At 40.5% G+C, this 22,038-nt stretch overlaps 1 protein-coding gene across 1 annotated transcript in view; it reads right to left on the minus strand.

Moving 5' to 3' along the window:
- ST8SIA4 (ST8 alpha-N-acetyl-neuraminide alpha-2,8-sialyltransferase 4) overlaps nt 1-22,038 on the minus strand; it is a 132,772-nt gene that overhangs the window by 63,147 nt on the left and 47,587 nt on the right. The window contains exon 3 of the mRNA XM_018562192.1: nt 20,915-21,172. Within this exon, the coding sequence (XP_018417694.1) occupies nt 20,915-21,172 (258 nt within the window). The remainder of the gene's footprint in view (nt 1-20,914; nt 21,173-22,038) is intronic.

Consider the following 22,038-nt stretch of genomic DNA (forward strand, 5'->3'; position numbering starts at 1 on the left):
CTGATAGAGAGCACTGAATGCTTCTGAACTGAGGTAGTGTGGTAAACTCATCTTTGCCGCGCTATAAGTGAACTGTTTCTACAGATGTACACAGGTTAGTAGGATTAGAGACCTTTAATGTAATCAAACACCCATAGAATAAGATGGGGATGCCCTATGAACTAAGCAAACCAAAGCTTAAATTTCTTTTGTTGAGGTAAGTTGGTGCTCTCCACTCCGATGACATAATTGTTAAAGTTTAGGGAATGCTCCAAAAAGGCATTGCCCATCAGGGGGAATATGCAATAACCAACAGGCCAACATTTCAGCCAAAGGGTTCCCCATATGTGTACCAAAAGGAGATATTAGGCATATAATATCACCTAGCCCAGCAACACAGTAATGGAAGGTCACTGGCATCAGCTCCAATTGATGGATGACTGAAGAATTCATAATGATAGATACCGCATCTCTAGATACATCCTTGCTCCAGATGTCCAAGGTCTGGCAGAGGGACATTAATGCAAAGGCAGGTAAGGGGGCAGGCTGTGGAAAGGGCCTTCTAGCCTTTTAATCACAGGATCTTAAACAGCGGGATGACTTCCAAGGAGACAGTCAGAGTATTGTTAAGACAGGAAATGGCTACGTCAACTACAGGGACAGCCCACGTTTTAAAAAAAAACAACTCCTCAATACGATATTGCTGAGCAAAGTGCTTGGGAAGGAGTAAACACTTTATCTGGATTAAGCCAATCACCATACAAATCCAAATGCAGTAATGAAAAAGTCTTAACAGGCTATGGGCTTTTAGGAGAACCTAGGTTAGTAACCTTAGGGATAGCTGACATAGGTCGCTTCAGGCCCAAATATTTGCAGGCCACATCCATGAGGACCGAAATGGTATCCTTAAAGGAGAACTATGGGGTTCTATCTTTTCTTGATTAATGCATTCCTTAGGCTAAATAAGTAAATTATGTAATTTACTCTAATTAGCCAAAATGCACAGTAAGGCTGTAAACCCTTATTTAAGGTGGTGGGCGGGGCTAAGCACCGCAATGAAAAGACATCCCGACGTGCCTGACGGGATCCTCCCCACTGATCTTCCTCACTGTGACTGACAGTGATTCTTGAGAGCTGCTGCGCACTGTGCAGGGAGGCTGAGTCCGTCTCTCGCTGCTGCCTTCTCACTTCAGACTCCGCCTCCCGCTCACAAATGCCAGCGTGCACGAGCTGACAAAACACAGCTGTGCATGATGAGAGGAAGCGCGGCCACAGCAATGAGATCATTTGAAAAAAAAGCCGTGGGCGGGCTGGATCAAATGTTAACGCCCCCTAAGAGGAAAGGAGCTTGGAGCAGGGTTGAAGACGCCATTTACTACAGGTTTTGAGGGTTTTATCTGTGATGTGCTGCGACTTTAGAAAAAAGGAACAATGCTACTACAATCAAGGTAAGGAGTATTTTTATTTGCCCTTAAGTCATAGTTCTCCTTTAAGTTTAGGAGTTATGTCAGCAGAGTGGATCTCCTCATGTACCAACTTGTCTAAAAGTGAGAGAGAGTACATTTCATATCCTCCTTAGCTGACCATGCAGAAACAGCTGCAGGCACAGGGAAATTAGAGATGAAACTCTGGAGGAGAGAACATGAGAGCACATTTGCAACGAGACAGAAGAGGGAGCCATGCCTGAAAGAGCTAAAGAGAGCTCAGAGGAGTGTTGTGACTCAGGCAGGGCACAGTTGTCCAGACAATAGGAGACACACGACTATGCCTTTTCACTAGGGATGTTCTGATATCAAATACCCTACTTGGTACAAGTAGAGGTTTAAGTACTGATACTTTTCCAGCTCCAAGACTAGACTAGAGAAAAACTAAAAAGTTAGGAGGCAGCTGTCATTTTTAAGGAGCATTGGCTACGGGGCTCCTGGGATTTGTGCATCCCTGTTTTAATTCATGATTTGCTATCTATCTATCTATCTATCTATCTATCTATCTATCTATCTATCTATCTATCTATCTATCTATCTATACAGATAGATAGATAGATAGATAGATAGATAGATAGATAGATAGATAGATAGATAGATAGGAGATATATACACCATTTCTCCAGTACAAGTACCGATACTTGTCTTCACAGATACCAATTACTGATACATTTTGTTAAGTTTCATGTTACAGTTTTTCTAATACAATACTAATGATTTCAGGACAGTGGTGGAGTGCCAGGTCCAAATCACAGCTGCAACCGCTGCAACCCTGGTAGTTATTGTGAAAATGCCAAGTATTGGCAATGGTATCTGAACATCTGTACTTTTTACTTATGATCCACCATAGTGCAGTATGCAAGTGACAGGTTTCCAACAATGGGTATTCACAAAACTATTGCTGGAGCAGGAAGGGTTAAGTGCCATCTGTGACCCCAGCCCTGGAAGACAGCAGGATACCTGTGGTTGAAAGTTCTTGAGGATGGTGGCGGTGGTGCAGCAGAGAAGATGGCGGGAAGCTTGAGTGGATGTGTGTGCAACGGAACAGTTGCTGGGGAGGCCCACGCAGACTTAGTAGAGCAAATGCAGGCCTATGCAGACAATGCTCCACAAAAATGGCAAAGCCCTGACTTACCGCAGGTGATACAGTGGATACCCTGTGGCCGCCGCAAGCAGACAGTCTGGAAAGTGCCAGGCAAGATCCAGGGGAACACCCACACCAAATAGCTTTCATCTTTCTTGTGGGTATACTCCCTAAGGAATCACCAGGGATAGGGTTTCACCAAACATGTCCACTTCCGCCCTGGACCTGGGCTAACTTACATGTTACATACAAGTGTCTATGAAAACACCTCACAAAGTCCAGTGCCCGAAGGACACATTACAGGCTGGCTCCACTTATTCCTCACAGCGCGGGGACTGGGTACAGCCTCTTTGGTTATGCCTAAGTTGAACTGATCCAAAAAGGTACAAAAAGAGGCCATCTGGCTATGTAGCAACTGTAGTAGCTTGGTAGAAGAGAAGAGTCATCTTGAAAAAAGTGAAGAAAAACAAAGAAATTGGTTTGCTTCTGTCAGAGAAGACATCTATTTTCCTAAGACACTAGCAAAAAACTGGAGTATGCTGGGAGTGGGAGGGAATTTACTAGGCTGTCTTACAGCTTTGTAGACAGTGATCAACCTCCTGAAGGCAGCAGCATAAACCAGTGTCTATGAATTACTTCACTCTGTGTCCCTTAATGAATGATTAAGAAATATACTCCATTTTAGGACTGGACCATAAAAGCTATTAGTAATGGAATAGATATCCCTCTACAACAAAAAACGCATTTTTATGTGCATCACAGCATGTTGCAATGATTTGCAACATATTGTGCTGTGTTTAAATGCAGCAGGTTTAATTTTTGACCAGGGCACAAATGAGACGCATTGGGGAAGTAGGGCTGCTTTGAGCAACGTAGCTCAACGCAAGGATGTGTATGGGACCTAAAAGGTGGCTCTGGGACTGAAGTGGTTAATAACCACCTACCTAATAATCACCTACAATAATACTGTGGTATTGTAGTACACATACAGAAAAAAATATATCACTTAAATAATTACTCTTAAAAACTTAGTTTGTAAATATGAGTTAAGGAATGAGACATGTGAATACCTTCTGTAATAAGAAGGCTTTACTTCACTGCACAATGATTCTGTTGGAGGGATTTTGGTTCCTTTTACACACCCCAAAACATCTGGGTTTTACTTTCTTGTTGGGTTTCAACCCATACTTCAGTTAAATCATGGTTTCCATACACAGAATTGATGATAGACAACAAGCCTGAAACAGCCATATGCAGTTTGGAGTAAATAGATCTACGTTATGATGCATCTGCACTATACATCAGCGGTTCCAGATGTACAGTTGGCCATTAGGACAAAAATAAATAGATTTGCATGGCTCCACCCACTGTCCTGAAATTAGAAATAGTCCTCTTATTGTTGTGATATGTGATAGAATGAGACATGAGAATACTTTCTGATATAAGAAGGCTCTACTGTGCTTCGCACAGGTTCAGTGGAAAACTAGTTGATTCCTTTCATCCCCTCTCACCATAACATTCTAGGGTATCCTTTCTCATTAGGTTGGTTGGCTGTTGTAGGAAGGCTCTGTTGTGCTGCATCAGGCACACTGATACTGGAATGAACTGAGTTTCCAAGATAGATTGTTAATACTGTCCTTCTCAAAGTGCTCAAGAGCCTAATATTTCAGGTAGACATTAATCAAGGCGTCTTGGTAGTAATTAGTTTAGAGATGTTAATGGTCAGTTGTTAAAAAGGAAATAAGCAATACTATACATGTTAGTCAAAATGTAATACCATTATATACAAGTTGAAATATTATTAGTTGCCCATGAATAGCTAATATGCCTGTGATAAATACAACAAAACAGACAGTTAATAATCTTTCTTGAAATTAAATTGTTATGTTCAATATAATATATATATTTTTCAAACCTGGTTTGCTCAAACATGACAATGACTCATCTCAACAACACACTCAAGAGCAGCTGTGAGGTTGAAGAAAACAATTGCAGCCATGACACTATCCAACAGCAAGATCATAGTGAAAGAAGTTGACTAAATCCACTTATAGGATAACATTTAATGACAATGAATGTCAGTTAAATACAATGAACATACTGATCAGTATGATTAAAGCCATGCAACTCCTCAAATAGAGAAAATAAAGTCCCATCTGAGATATAAAGAGAGATAGACATTATTTAGGGACCTTCCCACTCCTAGCAGGTAGAAATACGCTGCTCCTCATCTCTCTGACTTATTACATTCACTTATCGTTTCAAGCTAAACTTCAGGCAAATATAAAATGCACAAATTAACGCAGCTTTGTATGCTTTAATAGATCACTAAATGTATTTTTTAAATGCAATAAGTTAAGGTCCTGAATTTGACCCTGTACCTCAGAACCCAGACTGGGAGAGGGAGGGACAGTGCTGGAATCCAATTAGGTATGCTGCATGCACATGTACTGACAAATAACTAGGAGGGGGATAGCAAAGTGAGCAGACGGATAAACTTATCAGTCTTCTGCTGCTCCTTCCATGTCCAATCACAGGATGGGAACAGGGAAGTGCCATCAATGTATCCTTTAAAGGGGAAGGCCATGTTTTAAAAAACATTTATACATGAACACACATTAATGCACATGTAGCGCCCTCTAAAATGTCGCTATTCAATTTAGAAATACCTGGACTGTAACCAGTCTAGATACTGATTATACAGAGCTCTGCATTCTATAGGTGTCCCTGAGTCTGCTGGATCGATTGCTCCTCCTGTTGCTGAGGAAAAGGGAGCCTTGGTATACAGTGAGGGAGGATCCACCCTCAGGTTATGACTATGCACCTGGCCCTAGCCAATCCCTGAGTAGGATGACTCAGAGGCATGGTTGAGGGCAGGTAATAAAAGGTCTGGGGACACTGTGGAGAGCTCTCTTCCCCTAGGGGCCTCGCCCTAGGAGGTCTGTGTGTGATGCAGAGCAAGCAGCCTGGGCCTCAGCACATGGCAGGTGCTGAGGGGCCTGGAGGCCTAAGGATACACTGATACTTCACTGGGCCCATACACGTGGCAGGTGTTGGGTGCCTTGTTCTAAGAAGATACTCTCATTTAACTGGAGTGCTCCTTGGCAGTTGCAGATGCTGAGGGCACAGAAGTTCCAGATCCTAAAGAGGAAAATACCTGATGGAAGCTGGGTCAGAGGAGGAGTCCGCTTGTTGAGGGGTACCGCAGAGGAGCTGGTGCGAGCGTCCGTCTGGGACCCACAAGGGAGAGCCCTCACCCTATTCCAGGTATCTGTTCACAGTACTACTACTACTATTGGTCTCTGGGACCAGATCGCAGTGATTTCAGCCTTAGCGGTTGCTAGGGGAGAAAGCTGTCCTCTGAAGCTATTCCAATGGCATCCTACAGATCCTAAACCCTCTCTCTCCTATTGATGTTGCAAATAAATACCCTAAAAAGACCCTAAGACTCGAGCTGTTCATAAGTGTCGGTGTGCTGTTGCTGATCCAAGGGGACTGGTAGCTGGAACCAACAGGTAGGAGATCCCATTTCATACTCAGCGGCTCCTTCGGGGGTGAGCGCTACACACATATTCATTTTTTGCATTTGAGCCTGCAAAGCACTGCAACTACAATCAGTGCATCACGGGTGCGATGCACAGGTTCCTGAAGACTATTCCCCCAGCCCCTTCGGTAATGGGACTGGAAGAAGTATTTCAAGGACTTCATGCAGTTGTACTCCACTGAGATCTGCGGTAGTGACAGATGGGACTGTCTTTTTACTCACAGATCCTGCAAATGGATCTGTCAATGAATTACGCAGCTGTGTGGGCAGAACCACACACAGCGGCACCAAATTCAAATGAAAACAAAATCCTGCAGGGTGAAGCACCTCGTGATTAAGATAAGTGGGGGCGGTAGGTTGGGGGGGCGGTATCTGGGGAATATAGCCATGCTTCATGTTACACTCTAAATATAGGTGTAACATGAAACATGGCCCAAAACATACAACAATCTTTTAACTCTAACAGAGAAAGTGGTGTCATTTATCTGTTTGTACTGTGTGGCAGGGATGTGTAAATCTCAAGCCTGGATGGGCAGAAATGTAAAACAGCTCCCTTTATGTATTCCGTTTATGTATTGGGCTGTTTGCCTGCACCCTTCAAGTAAACCATAGACAGGAGTTCACTGGCTAAACTCAGGTGAGTGTTATCAAAAAGATAGAGAGATGGCCTGGAGTAGAGCGTGTTCTACCTACTGGATTGGGTCATATTAAAGTGCCTGTATTTAATAGCAAGGCAGAGTAGAATTGCCATCTACTGCAACAAGGCAGAATCAGATACCCATCTTATTCTGCAACATTTCATTGCAGAACAAGTTCGCCACCGAAATCACCCTGCTTTTACCTCTATGGCTTTGCTTTAAATTTGACCTATGCTTGGTGGTAATATGAAGTAAGGAGAAATCTCCCAAATGGGGGAAAACAGGCAGCAAATTCACAAGTAAGAAAAACATTTTTGGCTGGAGTTAGGCTTTAAGATTTAAGCTGAACAGAAACATAACGGTTTTCAATCAGACAGACATGTAGATTTGCATCAAAGGGAAATGTTAAATGTTACTGAACCCTCCATATAAAAAAAATATGAATTAATGAAATTTATGTTCTGCAACCCCCCCTTCCTTGGTGTATATCTTTAGGTGTCTCCGTTGCTTTGCAGGGAATCATGGAGACACCTCTGCATGTGCGCTCCCAGCTGACAGTGTGGAGGGTTTTTTGCGTCCATAAAGACACATTACCCCAGCATCAAGCCACTCCCCTTTCCTCCTCCTCCCTGCGTGCGTGATAGGAGCTTCAGCATGCTCTGTCTCTGTATATCTAAAGCACAATAGGAACACGCTCCACCCTGGCAGTTTGGGGAAGTGGAACCTGGAGCTATTGGGAACATAAGGGAACAAAGTAAGTTTGGGCACATGGGAGACACTGGGACATGTAAATCCACTGGGGCATATTTGCCTAGCAACGCCCAGCATTGAATACAAAATACCAGGAATTTGGTTTTAAACTTTTGACTTCTGCCACCACAGTACAGACAGGGTTAATTAGAGTAAACATAACTTCCCAAAGCCCCCTCCTTAACATTACATAGAGGGGAAGCTTTAAGCAAACAAAAAGCAATTCAAAATGTAACCAATTTTTATATATTTTTTAAAGTTATACATTGTGAATGAGAGCATGTCAAAAATATAAAGTAGGTGTTATCCCAATTTGGCTGCAAAAGTGGAAACACACTTTAAGCAAAGCCTTTGCCAGTTACACATTTAGTACCGCGTCGATGTTCGGCTAGCGTTGCATGTTATTTTTGCAGCTGACCCGTGTTGGTTTTCCAGTGCTATAGAGCTCTGTGTGGGCCAAACTACCAGTGACTTTATTGACCAAGCAATCAAAGGGATCATTTTGATACTGGGCCTGAAGCTTCAGCTCCCTAAGCAATCTGGGCCTTCTGGATCTTTGTGTTTGTTTTGTTTAAATGATTTGTGTGTTACTTCATTTCTGTATGAATGCCAGACACTTATGCAAAAAAGCCTAAATGTCAAGTTCTTTGTGTTCTTTTTTTTTCATCTTTTCTCTTGTACTCACCCGACCTTCAACCCAAATATTACTGTTATTATGTCTGATTTTGCATTATGTTTTGCCCAGTCCAAAAAAAAATTAAAAACAATAAGTTATAGGCAGTAAATAATTAAATTCCACTTCAAAAGGAAGTTACAGATGACAAAAAAAACTACAGCTTTACATCTAATATTTTCATATATTTCTGTAGATGTTATTATAATACTAATTATTTGTTTAAGTGTTTGGAATTTTTTGATGATTATTGCAAGGCTACAGAATATGACACAATGGCATATATAATGTACATCCCATTTATCTGTGGCTACATTAAAGGTCAGATTGCCTAAAAAGTTATTTAAGTAAACAGACCAGCTAAAAAAAAAAATTAAGTGAACCACCACATAGCTTCAATGATTTTACTTGCTGCCTGGAGTTGCCCTTTAATTAGGTATATGCTACTAGTTTATAAAAGGGCAGGTAGCTGGAACTGGAAGCTCAAGTGTAGCGAATTCCCAAGAGAAAAAAAGGCCACGATGAGCTGAAAACAAATGAAAGAAAAAAGAGCAGGGAGAAATTGCTCTAATCACAATTGACTTGCTTCTCTTGCAGGTACACATGAGCATGTAAACCTTCATGCACTTTACTAATGCGAACGCATACAGTCATGCTTAATACTTCATATTGTCCATTTGCAGTGTGCACAAAGTTCAAAATAATGCAGGCATTGTGCCCTGTGCAGATAAGGTACACTAAGTGGTACATTTATAAAGTAGCAGTATGGCCTTACCATGGCCAAACTAGTACTTAAAAATGATAAATAAATACATTAATTACCGGTATTAATTTAGCACATTAATGAAGCACATTGCTGTTATTAACAGTTGTGCTTAGAACTTCACTTTTTTTAGGATTCCAAAACAAGCAAAGCCCCATTCAATTCAATATATGAAAAAGTGGCAGGAGGAGACCTTGGTCATATAACCAGCTGATGTCATTTGACTGGCCCCTTCTCCAGCCACCAAGTCTTCTATGAAGAAGACAACACTTCATAGGGAACCATAGGCGCCACACCCCAGTGTGCGTTTCATGAATCGTAAAATGCGAGTACAGTGTGGAGTATACATTGTATTGGAAAGCCATTCCCTCCCATGCTTCTCATCATTAATTGACGAGAAAGTAGATAGCCTTATCTACTCTCTTTTGTTAGTGGCCCCCTAACTAATATAAATGTATAGATTCTGTAAAAAATGCAAAAGGAGCAGCCCCCCTGTATATCATGCTCTTGGAGGAAATAAGTTTAGAGCAGGTATCTACAATATCATTATAACATGCATTTACAAGTAGTAGCATATGAACTCATGCACACATGCTTACTGAATAGTGCGTATGATACCCCGCAAAGCATTATGATTTTTTGCTTTGTGTGTGGGTGTTTTGTTGGGGTTTTTTTACAATCACATTTAGTAATATCAGTACACTCTTCATTGTATTGTATGCGGATGAATTACACACAAAATAGCTAATACAATTATAAAAAAAACCTATTCACAAAAACACTAGAGAAAGTCCCACCACTTTGATGGCATACAATCAGATGCTTAAACATGTACTGCTTAGAAAACCAAGTTTTTTTTGTGAATTAGCCATATGTACACTAACGTTGTTGAATGCATTATGTGCACATAGCAATTACTGTATTTACTGTAGAGTACAGATTAGCTGTTCAACCAAGTTTGAGTGTGAATCAATGCAAATATTCTTTAGTAAATCAGGACTAATTTATGAAGTCAACCACAAAGTGCTGGAATCAACTCCAATGCTGAGTGGTTTGTTCTTTTAATTCTTCCATATTTAGATCTCCACTTTCTATTTAAGGATAACTATGACTGTGTATGTAAGTAACACAGCTGTAGGGCAGGCATAATACCGGTAGTTGGCTTTATAGCTTTCAACACTGTAAGAACACAGACCTCATCACAGTGCTCAACAAACTAAAGAAGCCTAAATATTGCATGACAGACCATGTAATGAACATGCAATTGTACCTGTTCTTTCTTGCTAGTCAGCAGGCTTTTAAAATGATTAGACTGGTCACAGGGGGCTTGGAGAATAGTTGTCTTGGCAACCAAGTGTCTGGCAGATCCTGTGTTTTTTCCTGTTTTTACTGAATCAGAGATTCATATAACCCTAAGACTGTTTTCTATATGTGAGTTCTCCTGACCCTCAAGCTTTCCCTCAAGGGGTTGAGATCCTGCAACTTTTCCAAGATAATTGGGCTTCTCTATATTTGTTTTGTATGGATGTCATCCTGTTCGGATAGAGACAATAACAGTTACTGGAGAAGATAATAGTAACAGAGAAAGAAGAAAGCTATAACAAGCGCATTGTATAATAAGCTAGCTGCAGACCCAGAGTATATGTTTAGTCAAAACTAGGGATGCACCGATACTGTTATTTCGGTATCCAGTACGAGTACCGATATTTTTTTTTGGTATTTGCTGATACCGAATATCGATACCGGACGTCCCATTCAGGAAGCCAGGCGGCGTTTAATGACTTGCCACCTGGCTTCCTGATTGGCCGGGAAGCCGGCTCCATGCTCCCTCGTCATGAGGCTTTCCCGGCCAATTAGAACGGTGCCCAGCTTCCTGAATGGCCAGCTTCCCGACCTAACAGGAAGCCTTCTTATCTTGGACTACAGAACAATTAGACCCTGTGTTGTGAAGATAAAGATAGTTGAAAGTTTTCAGTTGTATAGCAAAAAGACAACTGGGCAGGGCTGACACCATTAAGTCCACAGAAGTCTGTTTTCAGCTCACAATAAGAAATTAAAAAACAGGTACATTTCTGGCGCATCAAAAGGATCTTCTGTACTTGCAGGGTCTTGAAGGGTATGAAACATGGAGAAATGTGCATGTATTGGGGAGATGTACTGTATTTTTGCTATTTGTTTATTTTGTTTACACACACGTTTAAGCATACCTTATTATATCAAAACCTTAAAAAAACAGTTTCGGCTCACATTAATTTTTAATGATGGAGATCACGTGCAGTCAATTTGTCAAAATGTTCATGTATTTTGCACTGCAATATTCCACAACAAATCCATTCCAAATGATAAATCTAAAGCAAGGGAATGTCGGCAGAGGTAGTAATATGCCCACAAACAAATTATCATTTTTGTTGTGCACTGGAATTTTTGGCAACAATTATATATTGTCTATAGGAAGCCTTAGACAAACAGATAGCAATAAATAAAATTGTGTAAGCTAGAGCCACAGTTAGCTTATTAACTTCTTGTTATGCATATAATGAATGTAATGTCAGATGCATTGCTATGAGCAAAACAGACACACTGTTCACCAATTTATCTGCGGACCTCCTCTCCTGATATAATATTATCGTAACATCCTCTCCTATTTCTAAGTATGTTACAAAGCTGATCAGAGACGGCCACTTGGATAAACTTAGTTTTGTTACTAGAGGTGCATCCCAGGGACATCAGAATGATGCCCAAAGTCTCCTCGCTGGCACCACTAATAAAGGGGCATGCATGTTTCTGTGAATTCCAGAGCATGTGACTGCAGCCTTTGTTACTATAAGGGCAAATGGTTCTATGGAAATTGGATAAATGGTGATCTACGCTTGTACGCTAGTAGAACATGCAGTGTAATGAATATGTTACAAACGCGTCGAAATACCTTCTTACAGCAAGGTCTGGGTGGCAGTATTCACTGATCAGCACTTGGTGATGGGGCTTTATGTTGCATTATTTTTTTTTTTTAGTGGTCTTTTGTATCTAAAGGTCAAAGAGTATTTTGCATTTAAAAGTTAATTTACAAATAAATTACGATTTTGCTATCTTTTGGCTAATGTTTTATGAGGTATCTATTGAGAAAAAATTGAGCCATTTGAGATGAAGATAAAACTGCAATCCCTAAAGACTTTCAGTAGTTATATCTAAACATACATCTCTTGTCTTTGGGCATCCTAACTCATTCTCTGGTGACATCTTGTTCGTCTTTACACAGGAAAAAAAGTCAAGTAACCATCATTTACAGTAAACAATTAGAAGACCTATTTAAAAGTCATTTTGTTACATTTGCTAAAAATGAATACATGCTGATTAACAAAAGTGTCATGGGACATGGTAAAATAGGCTATCACAGATTATTAGCAGATACTTGTTAATGCACACTCACATGGCTCATTAGCTGCCGAGGAACATTGATCATTTAATCAATGATTATGTATTCAGAAGTCACTGTTCATTTGCGGTACATCTACTTTTTTCGTGACAATGGCCATGAAGCAATAAAATACCATATGGTAATTTTCAAGATAATATAATACAGTTGGACAATTTGAATTATTAGCCTTTTTAAATATTACTAACAACATACATAAACACACAAGTACATATCTTTCCTACTATAGGCCAGTCATGTCGAACTAAGATGAAACAGTGGGCCAAATTAAAAGGAAATAAATCTGGCAATTATGTCTACTGAAGGCCGCCCCTGAGATCTACTTAATTCCAGAAAATGATTATGGCACTTTGGAACTTAACAATATAGTATAAATTGCAATTTACCACATTTAATCCCAGAGAAAGTAAACTGTGGGTAGCTTCAAATATATGAAGGGAAGTGAAACATCAACTGGAAAATAGCTGGGGGCACATTTATTTAGTTTTTTGTTTTTCATTTTAAGCACCATGGGTTGCATGGAAGGAACAAGAAGGCAGCATGGGGCTTATAAAACACGAATTTGTCATGCCTGCTGCAGACCCTGATGCCCTTAGGTGGGAACCCTCTAGCTTTCAGCTTTCCATTAAGCTAATTGGATGTCTGGCATCTGGGCTCTAAGCTGCCAACTGTCTGACTGAAGTAGAAATTACATTCACAGAACTACTCTCAGTCAGGGCACTGGATAACTGATCTGAACTGAAGTGAGTTGAATGATGCTGGGCATCATTCAGAGGAATAGGAGTGATAACTAATGGACCAATGGACTAATTGTGGGGCACATCACAGGATTGAAGGTAAGTACTGCAGTGACATTTGCAATTTTTTAATGGCTTCCTAGGTAAGGAGAAAGCATGGAGCCGACTTTCTGGCCAATTAGGAAGCCATGCACCATTTAAAGACGCTGTGCCCGGCTTCCTGATTGGCCGGGAAGCCGGCTCCGCGCTCCCTCGTCATGAGGTGACAAGGGAGCATGAATCCGGCTTCCGGGCCAATCAAGAAGCCGGGCGCCGCATCATTACACGGCGCTCGGCTTCCTGTTTGGCCAGCTTCCCAACCAATTAGGAAGCCAGGTAGCGAATCATTACACGCTGCCTGGCTTCCTGATTGGCCGGGAAGCTGGCTCCATGCTCCCTTGTCACAAGTGACAAGGGAGCATGGAGCCAGCTTCCCGGCCAATCAGGAAGCCTGGCAGCGTGTAATGACTCGCTGCCCAGCTTCCTAATACCGGAAGTATCGGGCTAGGCATGGGAGCATTTGGGCGAGTACTCGCCCAAATACTCGGCACCGATACCAGTATCGCTATCGGTGCATCACTACCAGTGACAACTCAAATTTATAGATTTTCTTTAACCTACAGTTCCAGTGGCAGCGGCCCTCAGAAAAAAATAAAGTTTTATCTCTCCAGCAGGATACAGGCGGAAAAAAAAACATGCCAGAGGTTCTAACTCCTCACCACTCTATCGAAAACTAAATAAAATAATGTTTTTCCATTAGATACATTTTAAGATAATACCATGCAGAACACTCTGCCACAGCACCAGAACCTAATTACTGGTCTTTAAAAAAAAATATACAAATACTTTTTGCCAAAATGTAATTTCAGACTGATGATTAACATTTTTGCAGGATGTGGATATCTGCACATACACTTTTTCTTATAGTAAAACAAATTATTCCATTTCACGAGCAAATATTTATGGGAACATTGTTTCTACTGTTTTTTAAACAAGACCTAGATAGAAAGGAAAAAGAAACCTGTTGAGGACCCGGTACTAAATATCACTTATAAATAAAGCAGAATGTGATTGTTGCACGTTCTTTGATTTTTTGAATTCCTATTCAAAGCTACATTATGTGCTGCATCTCAGCAGGGATCAAACATGTACTAGTATGGAAGATGAAACAAATGCAGAGCAGAACATCAATTGATAATACTTCTACATTTTATATTTACTTGTAAAATCAACATACTTAGGTTGCAGAGGCACTCTTCTCGCAAGTTTTGTATGTAAGCTTTACATGCTGTTTCTTTCCAAGTAGGTGACATTATCTTTTGTGGTGTACCTGTTAATTTAGTCAGCTTGCAGCCACCCCCTCCACTTTACCCCACCCTCCCCAATGGTACTGCTGAGAAAATATGTATTACAGAACATATAGGTTTTCCTAAACAAGTAAGTCTGTAATTTATTATTAAAAATTGTTTTTACATTCTGCAACCAGACATGATTTTTCTCCTGACTGCAAAGGAAAAAAAATACAAAATCACCAATTGGAACCATGAAAATCGAATTCAGTTTTTAGGTAGGAATTTCTAAAATGCTCATCTCCATTGACAACAAATACACCTGCCTACCAGTGGCCCTCGCTGGCTCTCTCTCCACCCAGCGGTGGCTTACATACCGATCCCTAGGCAACAGGACACAAAATTTATTTTCCCCATATCAGCTTACATCCCAGTTGCCAATGTCGGAAATACAACAGCATATACTGATTTGTTTGAGCTGTAGATGGTGCAATGTTAGTTTTCTACATGCATGCTTATCTATGATACACAGGAAATGTTCCTATATACCGTTGATGTTTCCTGCATAATGCTGTATTCACATGCAATGTCCTTCTAAGCAAGTAAAACTTAATTCAGCTTTCCTCAAGATCTCAGTGCTTCTAAACACATAACAAATTGGTTATGGGCCCAGGCACTAAACAGAACAATGCAAGTCAACAAGAGCTGCATCCAAGCAACTGAAAGTCGGCAAGTAGTTCAGATATGAAGTTTGCAATTGCAAAGCTTAACAATACCAACTACCAGTTATTTACATACATCTTTGGCATCAGCTGCAGTAAAATAAGTCTCATATTGTGGGTGTCAGTGGGAGTAAAATAGGCCCCATAACGTTGGTGTCAGTGGAAACAAAAATAATCCCCATATCATTGGTGACACTTGGAGAAAAAATAGCCTCAAGATTATGTTGGTGTTTACTGTTTACCAATCATTTGCTCCTGTGCTACCTCTTTGCCTCTCACTTTTGGGCAGGAGATGCACTGCACCTGAGACTGCTGGGATAATGTGTATTACACTCTTCAGGCCACAAAGGAAGGTCCTATTGTCTAATATATACTATGAAGGTGGGCGACACTATTGTATAGACAGAGAATACATATCTGAGAATTATAAGGAATGTTTTTAGGGACAATTATATCCATATCCTAAGTGGTGGAGTAATTTAGGACCATACAGAAAGAATATGTCAAGTTACAACTTTGCCCTGATGTAGGAATGATGATTACAAGGCACTGTTGCTATAAAACATTCTTTACTCTGATAATTCTTCTTAAAAAGAAAAACTCATAAGTGATAATACATTTCAGAATTCAGCATTCTTTTAAATCTGCATGCTATTTAGAGGAGATTGTAGAATATATAAAAATGAAAGTCTAGCAGTCCATCTACTATGACCTGTAATCTCCATTAGAAAGAAGAATGGCATTATCAACAAGGAAATGCAACATAATTTCAAACTTTTATAAGTTAGGTCTCTCTTTCAAAAAAACAAGAATATGTTGTATGCCGTTGCCTAAACAAAACAAAAAACAAACCCAAGAAAATAAAAATTCAAACGGCAGAAATAAGAGGCCCCTAAATTGTCCTTTTTACAAAATGCCCTTTAGAATGTCAGGTTATTTTCTGCCTGAACATTGTTTTGTTGTCCCAACTCTCTCTCTCTCTCGGGAGAGTTAACTTGAAGAACATAATCACAACAATTGGATTTCACATTGAAAAACACAAAGATTTTGTCGTTATTTAAATGTCACTTCAGTCAGCTTTTGTTTCATCATTATTTTTAATAAAAGAAGCAAGACGACTTTTACCAAATAGAAGTCTATCTTCTTTTTCCATTCCCCAGATAACATCATGTACTGTAGATAAGAACTATTCTCACTCTCATTGCTCAAACTACCTACCAGTTAATAAGTACTACTTAGAGACTCTAGTCATTCACTTATTACAATTGTTTATCAAAGCTACTTGCATATACTAAAAGTGTGACACTTGATGTAGGAGTAGATCTAAGCCCACCTCTAGCAAGGGTTACTTGTTCTGTCACAATATTTGTCTATCTTTAAAACCTATTTTGGAGCCTTATTAGTAACTTTTTAAGATACAGTGGCGTCACAAGGGGGGTGACACCATTGGAGGGGTGACACCAAAATTACATTTTGGTGTCACCCCCCTCTGAAAAGTCGGGCGCTCGGTCATGGACCGAACGCCTGACAGTATCAGGAGAGAGGAGGGGACCCGGCGGCATACCTTATCCTGCCGGGTGACTGTATACCTTATCCCGCCAGGTATCAGAATACTGCCGAGCATGCGCGATGACGTCACGCGCATGCGCAGTGACGTCTCGGCGGGGTGACATTCGGTTACCGCTCCGGGTGTCACCCAGCCTCGGGACGCCCCTGTTAAGATATCTGGTAGTATGTAGAGCATGGTCAATCAGGGAAGCAGGAGATGCCAGAATTAATCATTTTGATGCCTTGATTGATTAATAAAGACTGTACAAGAATGCATATGAATAACACAAACAAAAAAATAGTGCAGGTCTGATTTTCACTGCAAATAAATGTATGTTAATGCATGACATTAAACAATCACCGTATGTTTGTTAGAGCACCGCAATGCAGTGTAAATATCTGAATGGGCCCTAGGTTGTTAAAAAGCCATGCTGATCCCTTTGGACTCATGGGAAAACATAAAGTTCCATTTCATAACTTTACCTTTATAGTCACCTTTTGTCAGCATTACTAGAGCTCGCAGAAGTTAGAAGTTCCTAAACTAACACTTGGTACTTGGTCCTGTGTGTGTGGGGGTGTGGGGGGGAATGGTGGTATACCAACTCTACTAATACCCCAGGAGTTGGGTTGTTTGAAATTTAAAAGGTTTCAGTCGTTCTATTGACTGTGTAGGTATGAGTAAGAGAGTAAGATATGGAACCTTAAGCTGCCTACTTTCTTGCCTTGTGTGCCCAGGTGAAGTATCTAAAGTTTTTCTTTCCAATTGAAAAAGAAGTTAGGAAAACTTCACTTCGGGTTAAAAATCATTATCAGCTAACATGCAAAGAATATAAAAGTGCATTATAATTATAGGTGCACCGAAATGGAAATTTCAAAGCCAAAACGAAACCGAAATACCATATATACTGGAGTATAAGCCGTCCCAAATATAAGCCGAGGTACCTAATTTTACAAAAAAAAAACTGGGAAAAATAAAAAAAATTGTCAGGCCGAAACGAAAATGTTTTTTATTTTAATTTGTTCACATTTTAAAAATAGTTTGTTTGTATTTATTTTTTATAAACTTTTTAATTGTTTTCATTTATTAATTCATTTTTTATTAAATGTTTTATTTTTTACTTTTCTTTTAGGGGCTTTGGGGAAATATTAGGGGTCTAAACAGACCCCTGATATTTCCCTTTTAAAATAGAAAAAGAGATTGAGAACACAGAGTCTTCAATCTCTTTTTCTGTATCCACTGTTATAAATGAACAGGAATCCTCTGAGTGTTCCTGTTCATTCATAACATGAGGACATAGTGTGTTTACTAGAACTACAACTATGAGTGTTTGCATTGGCTCTCCTCTCTGACTCACTGTCACAGGAGGCTGAGCGATCGGTGCAGGGAGGAGAGCTCAGCCTCCTGTGACAGCGCGGGCTGTCTCCACCCACACACCACTCTGCCGGACTGTGATAGGAGGCTGAGCGATGGGGGAGGAGAGATGCCGGCCGCTCACAGCGCTCCCCTCCTGCAGCACTCGGCCGGCTGTCACACTTTCTCTTTTCCCCGCTGGGACACAGAGCAGCACACATCGGGGAGGAAAGAAAGCAGGGATGTGCCGATGTATCAGCAGCAAAATGGCACTTTCGGCATTACGCCAAAAGTGCAATTTTCGGCCAATATGTTTCGGTGGCTGATATATCGGTGCATCCCTAATTATATGTCAAAAGTATTTTTCCCTTCAGGTTTTACAATGTTTTACAGATCTTACAGCAAATATAGTCATCTTTACAAGGAACACGTTTTAAGCTGAGTGCTGTGTAAATTGCTGAAAACTTGCCTGCATTGTCTTTAAACGTTAGGTTATCCAACATTGTACAATATGAGCTTGATAATAGAAAAGTCAGAGGTGCACTGGCAAAAGTGCAGAGAGAGACACGTACAGATGGCTTAACCAGGGAAAAAAACACAAGAGTGATAAAAGCATGAATGTGACACAGCAACTTTATGGAAATAAGCTACTCTCTTACTTCACAGACAATCTACTATAAAAGCAGTGCTGTTTCTTCAGTTCAATTTTCTCAAATGTTCACATAAAGATGTTCTAACAATTTTGCTAGAATGAATAAAAAATTGTAACAGAAGAGCTAAAAATCAGCAACAAGCTTTATCATTTTGATGTTTTATGGCTTTTGTAAAGTTATCCTAATAGATTAACAATAACTCCAATGAAAACAAGTCTCAACCTGAGTGGGAAAACTTAGAACTTCTGTCCAGTTTTATTGCCTTTCTATTCCTGTTACCCTCACAGGACAGAACATTAAACAGAAATCCCATTGTTGTCCCCAAAACAGGTAGTGAGGGGAAATCAGACCCAAAGGTAAAATATAACATTTCCCCTACTGTGAGGAGATATCTTCCTGTCATGTCATTGAGGGCTTGTTCACACCATAAACAGTGCGTTCCGGAGCGTCAGCTGCTGGAACACACTGTAACGCACCCCAACCGTCTTCCTGCATTTAGGGGCGGGAGAGGGTGTGGCAGTGCATTGAAGTCAACGCCACCGCAGGCACACCCCTGCCCCCGCAGTGAGATTGCCCGCACCAGAACGCGTGGCACATCAGTGCCTGCGTTCCGGTCCAGTGCAAACTCATAAAATAGTGCATGCAGCATTTTTTCAGATCGCACTGGATCAGAACGCAGGCACTGATGTGCCTTGCGTTCTGGTGCAGGTGATCGCACTGCGGGCTGCTGTGCTACTGACTTCAATGCACCGTCACGCCCCCTTCCACCCCTGAAAGCAGGAAACCGCCCGGGATGCAATACAGTGCGTTCCAGCAGCTAACCTCTCTGGAACATACTGTTTATGGTGTGATTAAGTCCTAAGACAAAAAGTAAGCAATGAGGAAATAGAAAAATAAAAAAAAATAAACAGTCCCTCATTTTATCTAAGAAAAAGATTTTTTTTATTTTCAGGTTAGCACTGTATGGATGGGGGATGTGGGGGGGCAATGTCCTTTGGAGGGTTGTCAAACATGTTCCCTACCCCCAGCGTTAAAGGAGGCTGGAAAGGTATCTTCTTCCTTCCTCCTCTGAATCCTGCTCCACCTCCCAGCTTCCACCTCTGGCATACTAATAAAGTAGAAAATTTAAGTATGTGGGGACAATAATATAAAGGGGCACTCTAAATGGGACAAACAATGTAAGGGGCACTTTAAAGCAGACAACTAAAATTTAGTTGTCCCCATCAGAGTGCCCTCTTACATTGGTCTTGGTATGAAAATAAAGGTGCACTCTGATGGGCACAATCAATTTAAGGGGATACTCTGATGTGGATAACTAATTATTAGTTGTCCTCATTGGAGTGCCCCCTTACATTAGTTGCCACCTTCAGAGTGCCCTCTTATAATTCATTACGAATGTGGGGAGCAGTCTCATGAGAAGAACCAATGTAAGGGTCACTCTGATAGGGACAACAAATTATTAGTTGCATCTATCGGAGTGCCCCCTACATTAGTTGCCCCCTCTCAGATTTTTTAAATCAATTTATGTATGTATGTGTGTCTACGCACCTTCCCAGTAATGTTTTGGCCCTCCACAACAGTCCTAGTTTCTCATGTGGCCCCTTGAGAAAATGAATTGCCTATCCCTGTTCCAGCCCTCTCTACTCTACCCAAACAAAATATGCCTATAGATACATTTAAAGCTGTTTAAAAATAAGAGTCATGTGTATTGTTATATGAATATTGGTGTAATTTCTGTGTTTCTTCCAGATCTGTGCAATAATCCATTGTAAAATGTTGCTTCTGTGCAGGAGCGTCCTGTAATAAAGATCAGTCACTACTGCTGATACAAGACCAGTCACTCTTATGCAGAGTGACTGGCCTTGTATCAGCCAACCCCCTTGAAATTCTCTGTACAGCCTATGTAGAGCACAATGATGGCACTGCTACTTGTATATGGTAATACCTGGGTTTACAAAGGCATTTGGGGGCACACAAATGGATTTATATCCTTTGTGGCTATTGAAGAATATATTTAATGTTTTTGTGCACAAAGTTTAGCTTTAAATTGACAACAACAACAACAACAACAACCATTTTGGAAATGGCTTAATATTATGAAGTCCATCACACCAGCTATGACAACCCCTTTCATTTCATTAATGATATATCACAGTCAAGCAGCAAGATTGATAAACCCACATGATACATATGAAGTATTAATCTCCAGCAGCAGATGCTGGCTCACCTTATTACAAAGTCATGACTGTCAATCTCCTTGCCACATCCACTGTTAAGGAGGATTCCAGAATTACCCACGACTGCGCACATCCGGAAGCGGCGGCTCTTCATAGGTGATACTTCAGGCAAAAGACTGTGCAGATTCCTTGAAATATTTAGAGTGCGGCGTCTGTCCAGGACATAATGGATTACATCTCCTGGCTTGAAGCTGCTTTTAACTACAGAAACATCTCTCTCTGCATCCAAAAATCGAAGGATGTCTTTTCTGCATGAAATAGAGAATTAAGATCAGTATAATGAAAGATGTATTGTGTGTTACAGTTATTATCTCGAAAACACAAACTCTGATCATTTGCTTTCAGCAACACCCCAACTTCTGATTTCTTCCTGTTTTAGAAGATTAGCTTCAAAGACACCACTATGGCGCATTCTATTACTTCATGAACAAATGTAACCACTAACAAAACCATAAAAAGCATAACATTGTGAGTAAGTTGTGATCAAACCACCAAAGGCCTAAGAGGATAGTTACATAAATAAGCATAACTGCTTATTTAGCAAACCAGCAGATCAACTGTATCCCTGTGATCAATTATGGGTGTTTGTGAAACGGCATCTTACATTGGCGGGCAGTGGTTAAAGTGGAAGTGATCTGAAAATTTACCTTTGCCTTGGATTCCTTTTACAAAACGAACAGTTCACTTCCTGGTATGTGAGGGTGTCTTTATCCAGATTGGGACCTCCATGCAGAGGCACAGTGCAGAACACGGCATGGTAAGTTAATAATAGGGAAACAACTGCTGGCATGAGGCCACTGGTAATACTGGTGACTTGTCCTTTGTCCTCAGTTTTCCTTTAAGTGCTGTCTTATATTGGCAGTCCATGGTAAAGTGCTCCCTTACATTGGGGATAAGTACAGAACACTATATGAGCCTGTTGGATATCTCATTCCCAGTTGGACACCTTTTATTGCTATAACAGCATGTATCCAATAGTGCAATGAGCAATTTAACATGTTAAGATGCAGAATTCACACTAGCCTAGGTCTATGTTTAGGTGAGGATTTAGATTATTGATATTATTATTATTATTATTATTCAGGCTATATATAGCACCAACAGTTTACACAGC

Source organism: Nanorana parkeri, unplaced genomic scaffold, assembly GCF_000935625.1.
Source record: "Nanorana parkeri isolate BGI_ZX_2015 unplaced genomic scaffold, ASM93562v1 scaffold564, whole genome shotgun sequence".
NCBI classification, from domain to species: domain Eukaryota; kingdom Metazoa; phylum Chordata; class Amphibia; order Anura; family Dicroglossidae; genus Nanorana; species Nanorana parkeri.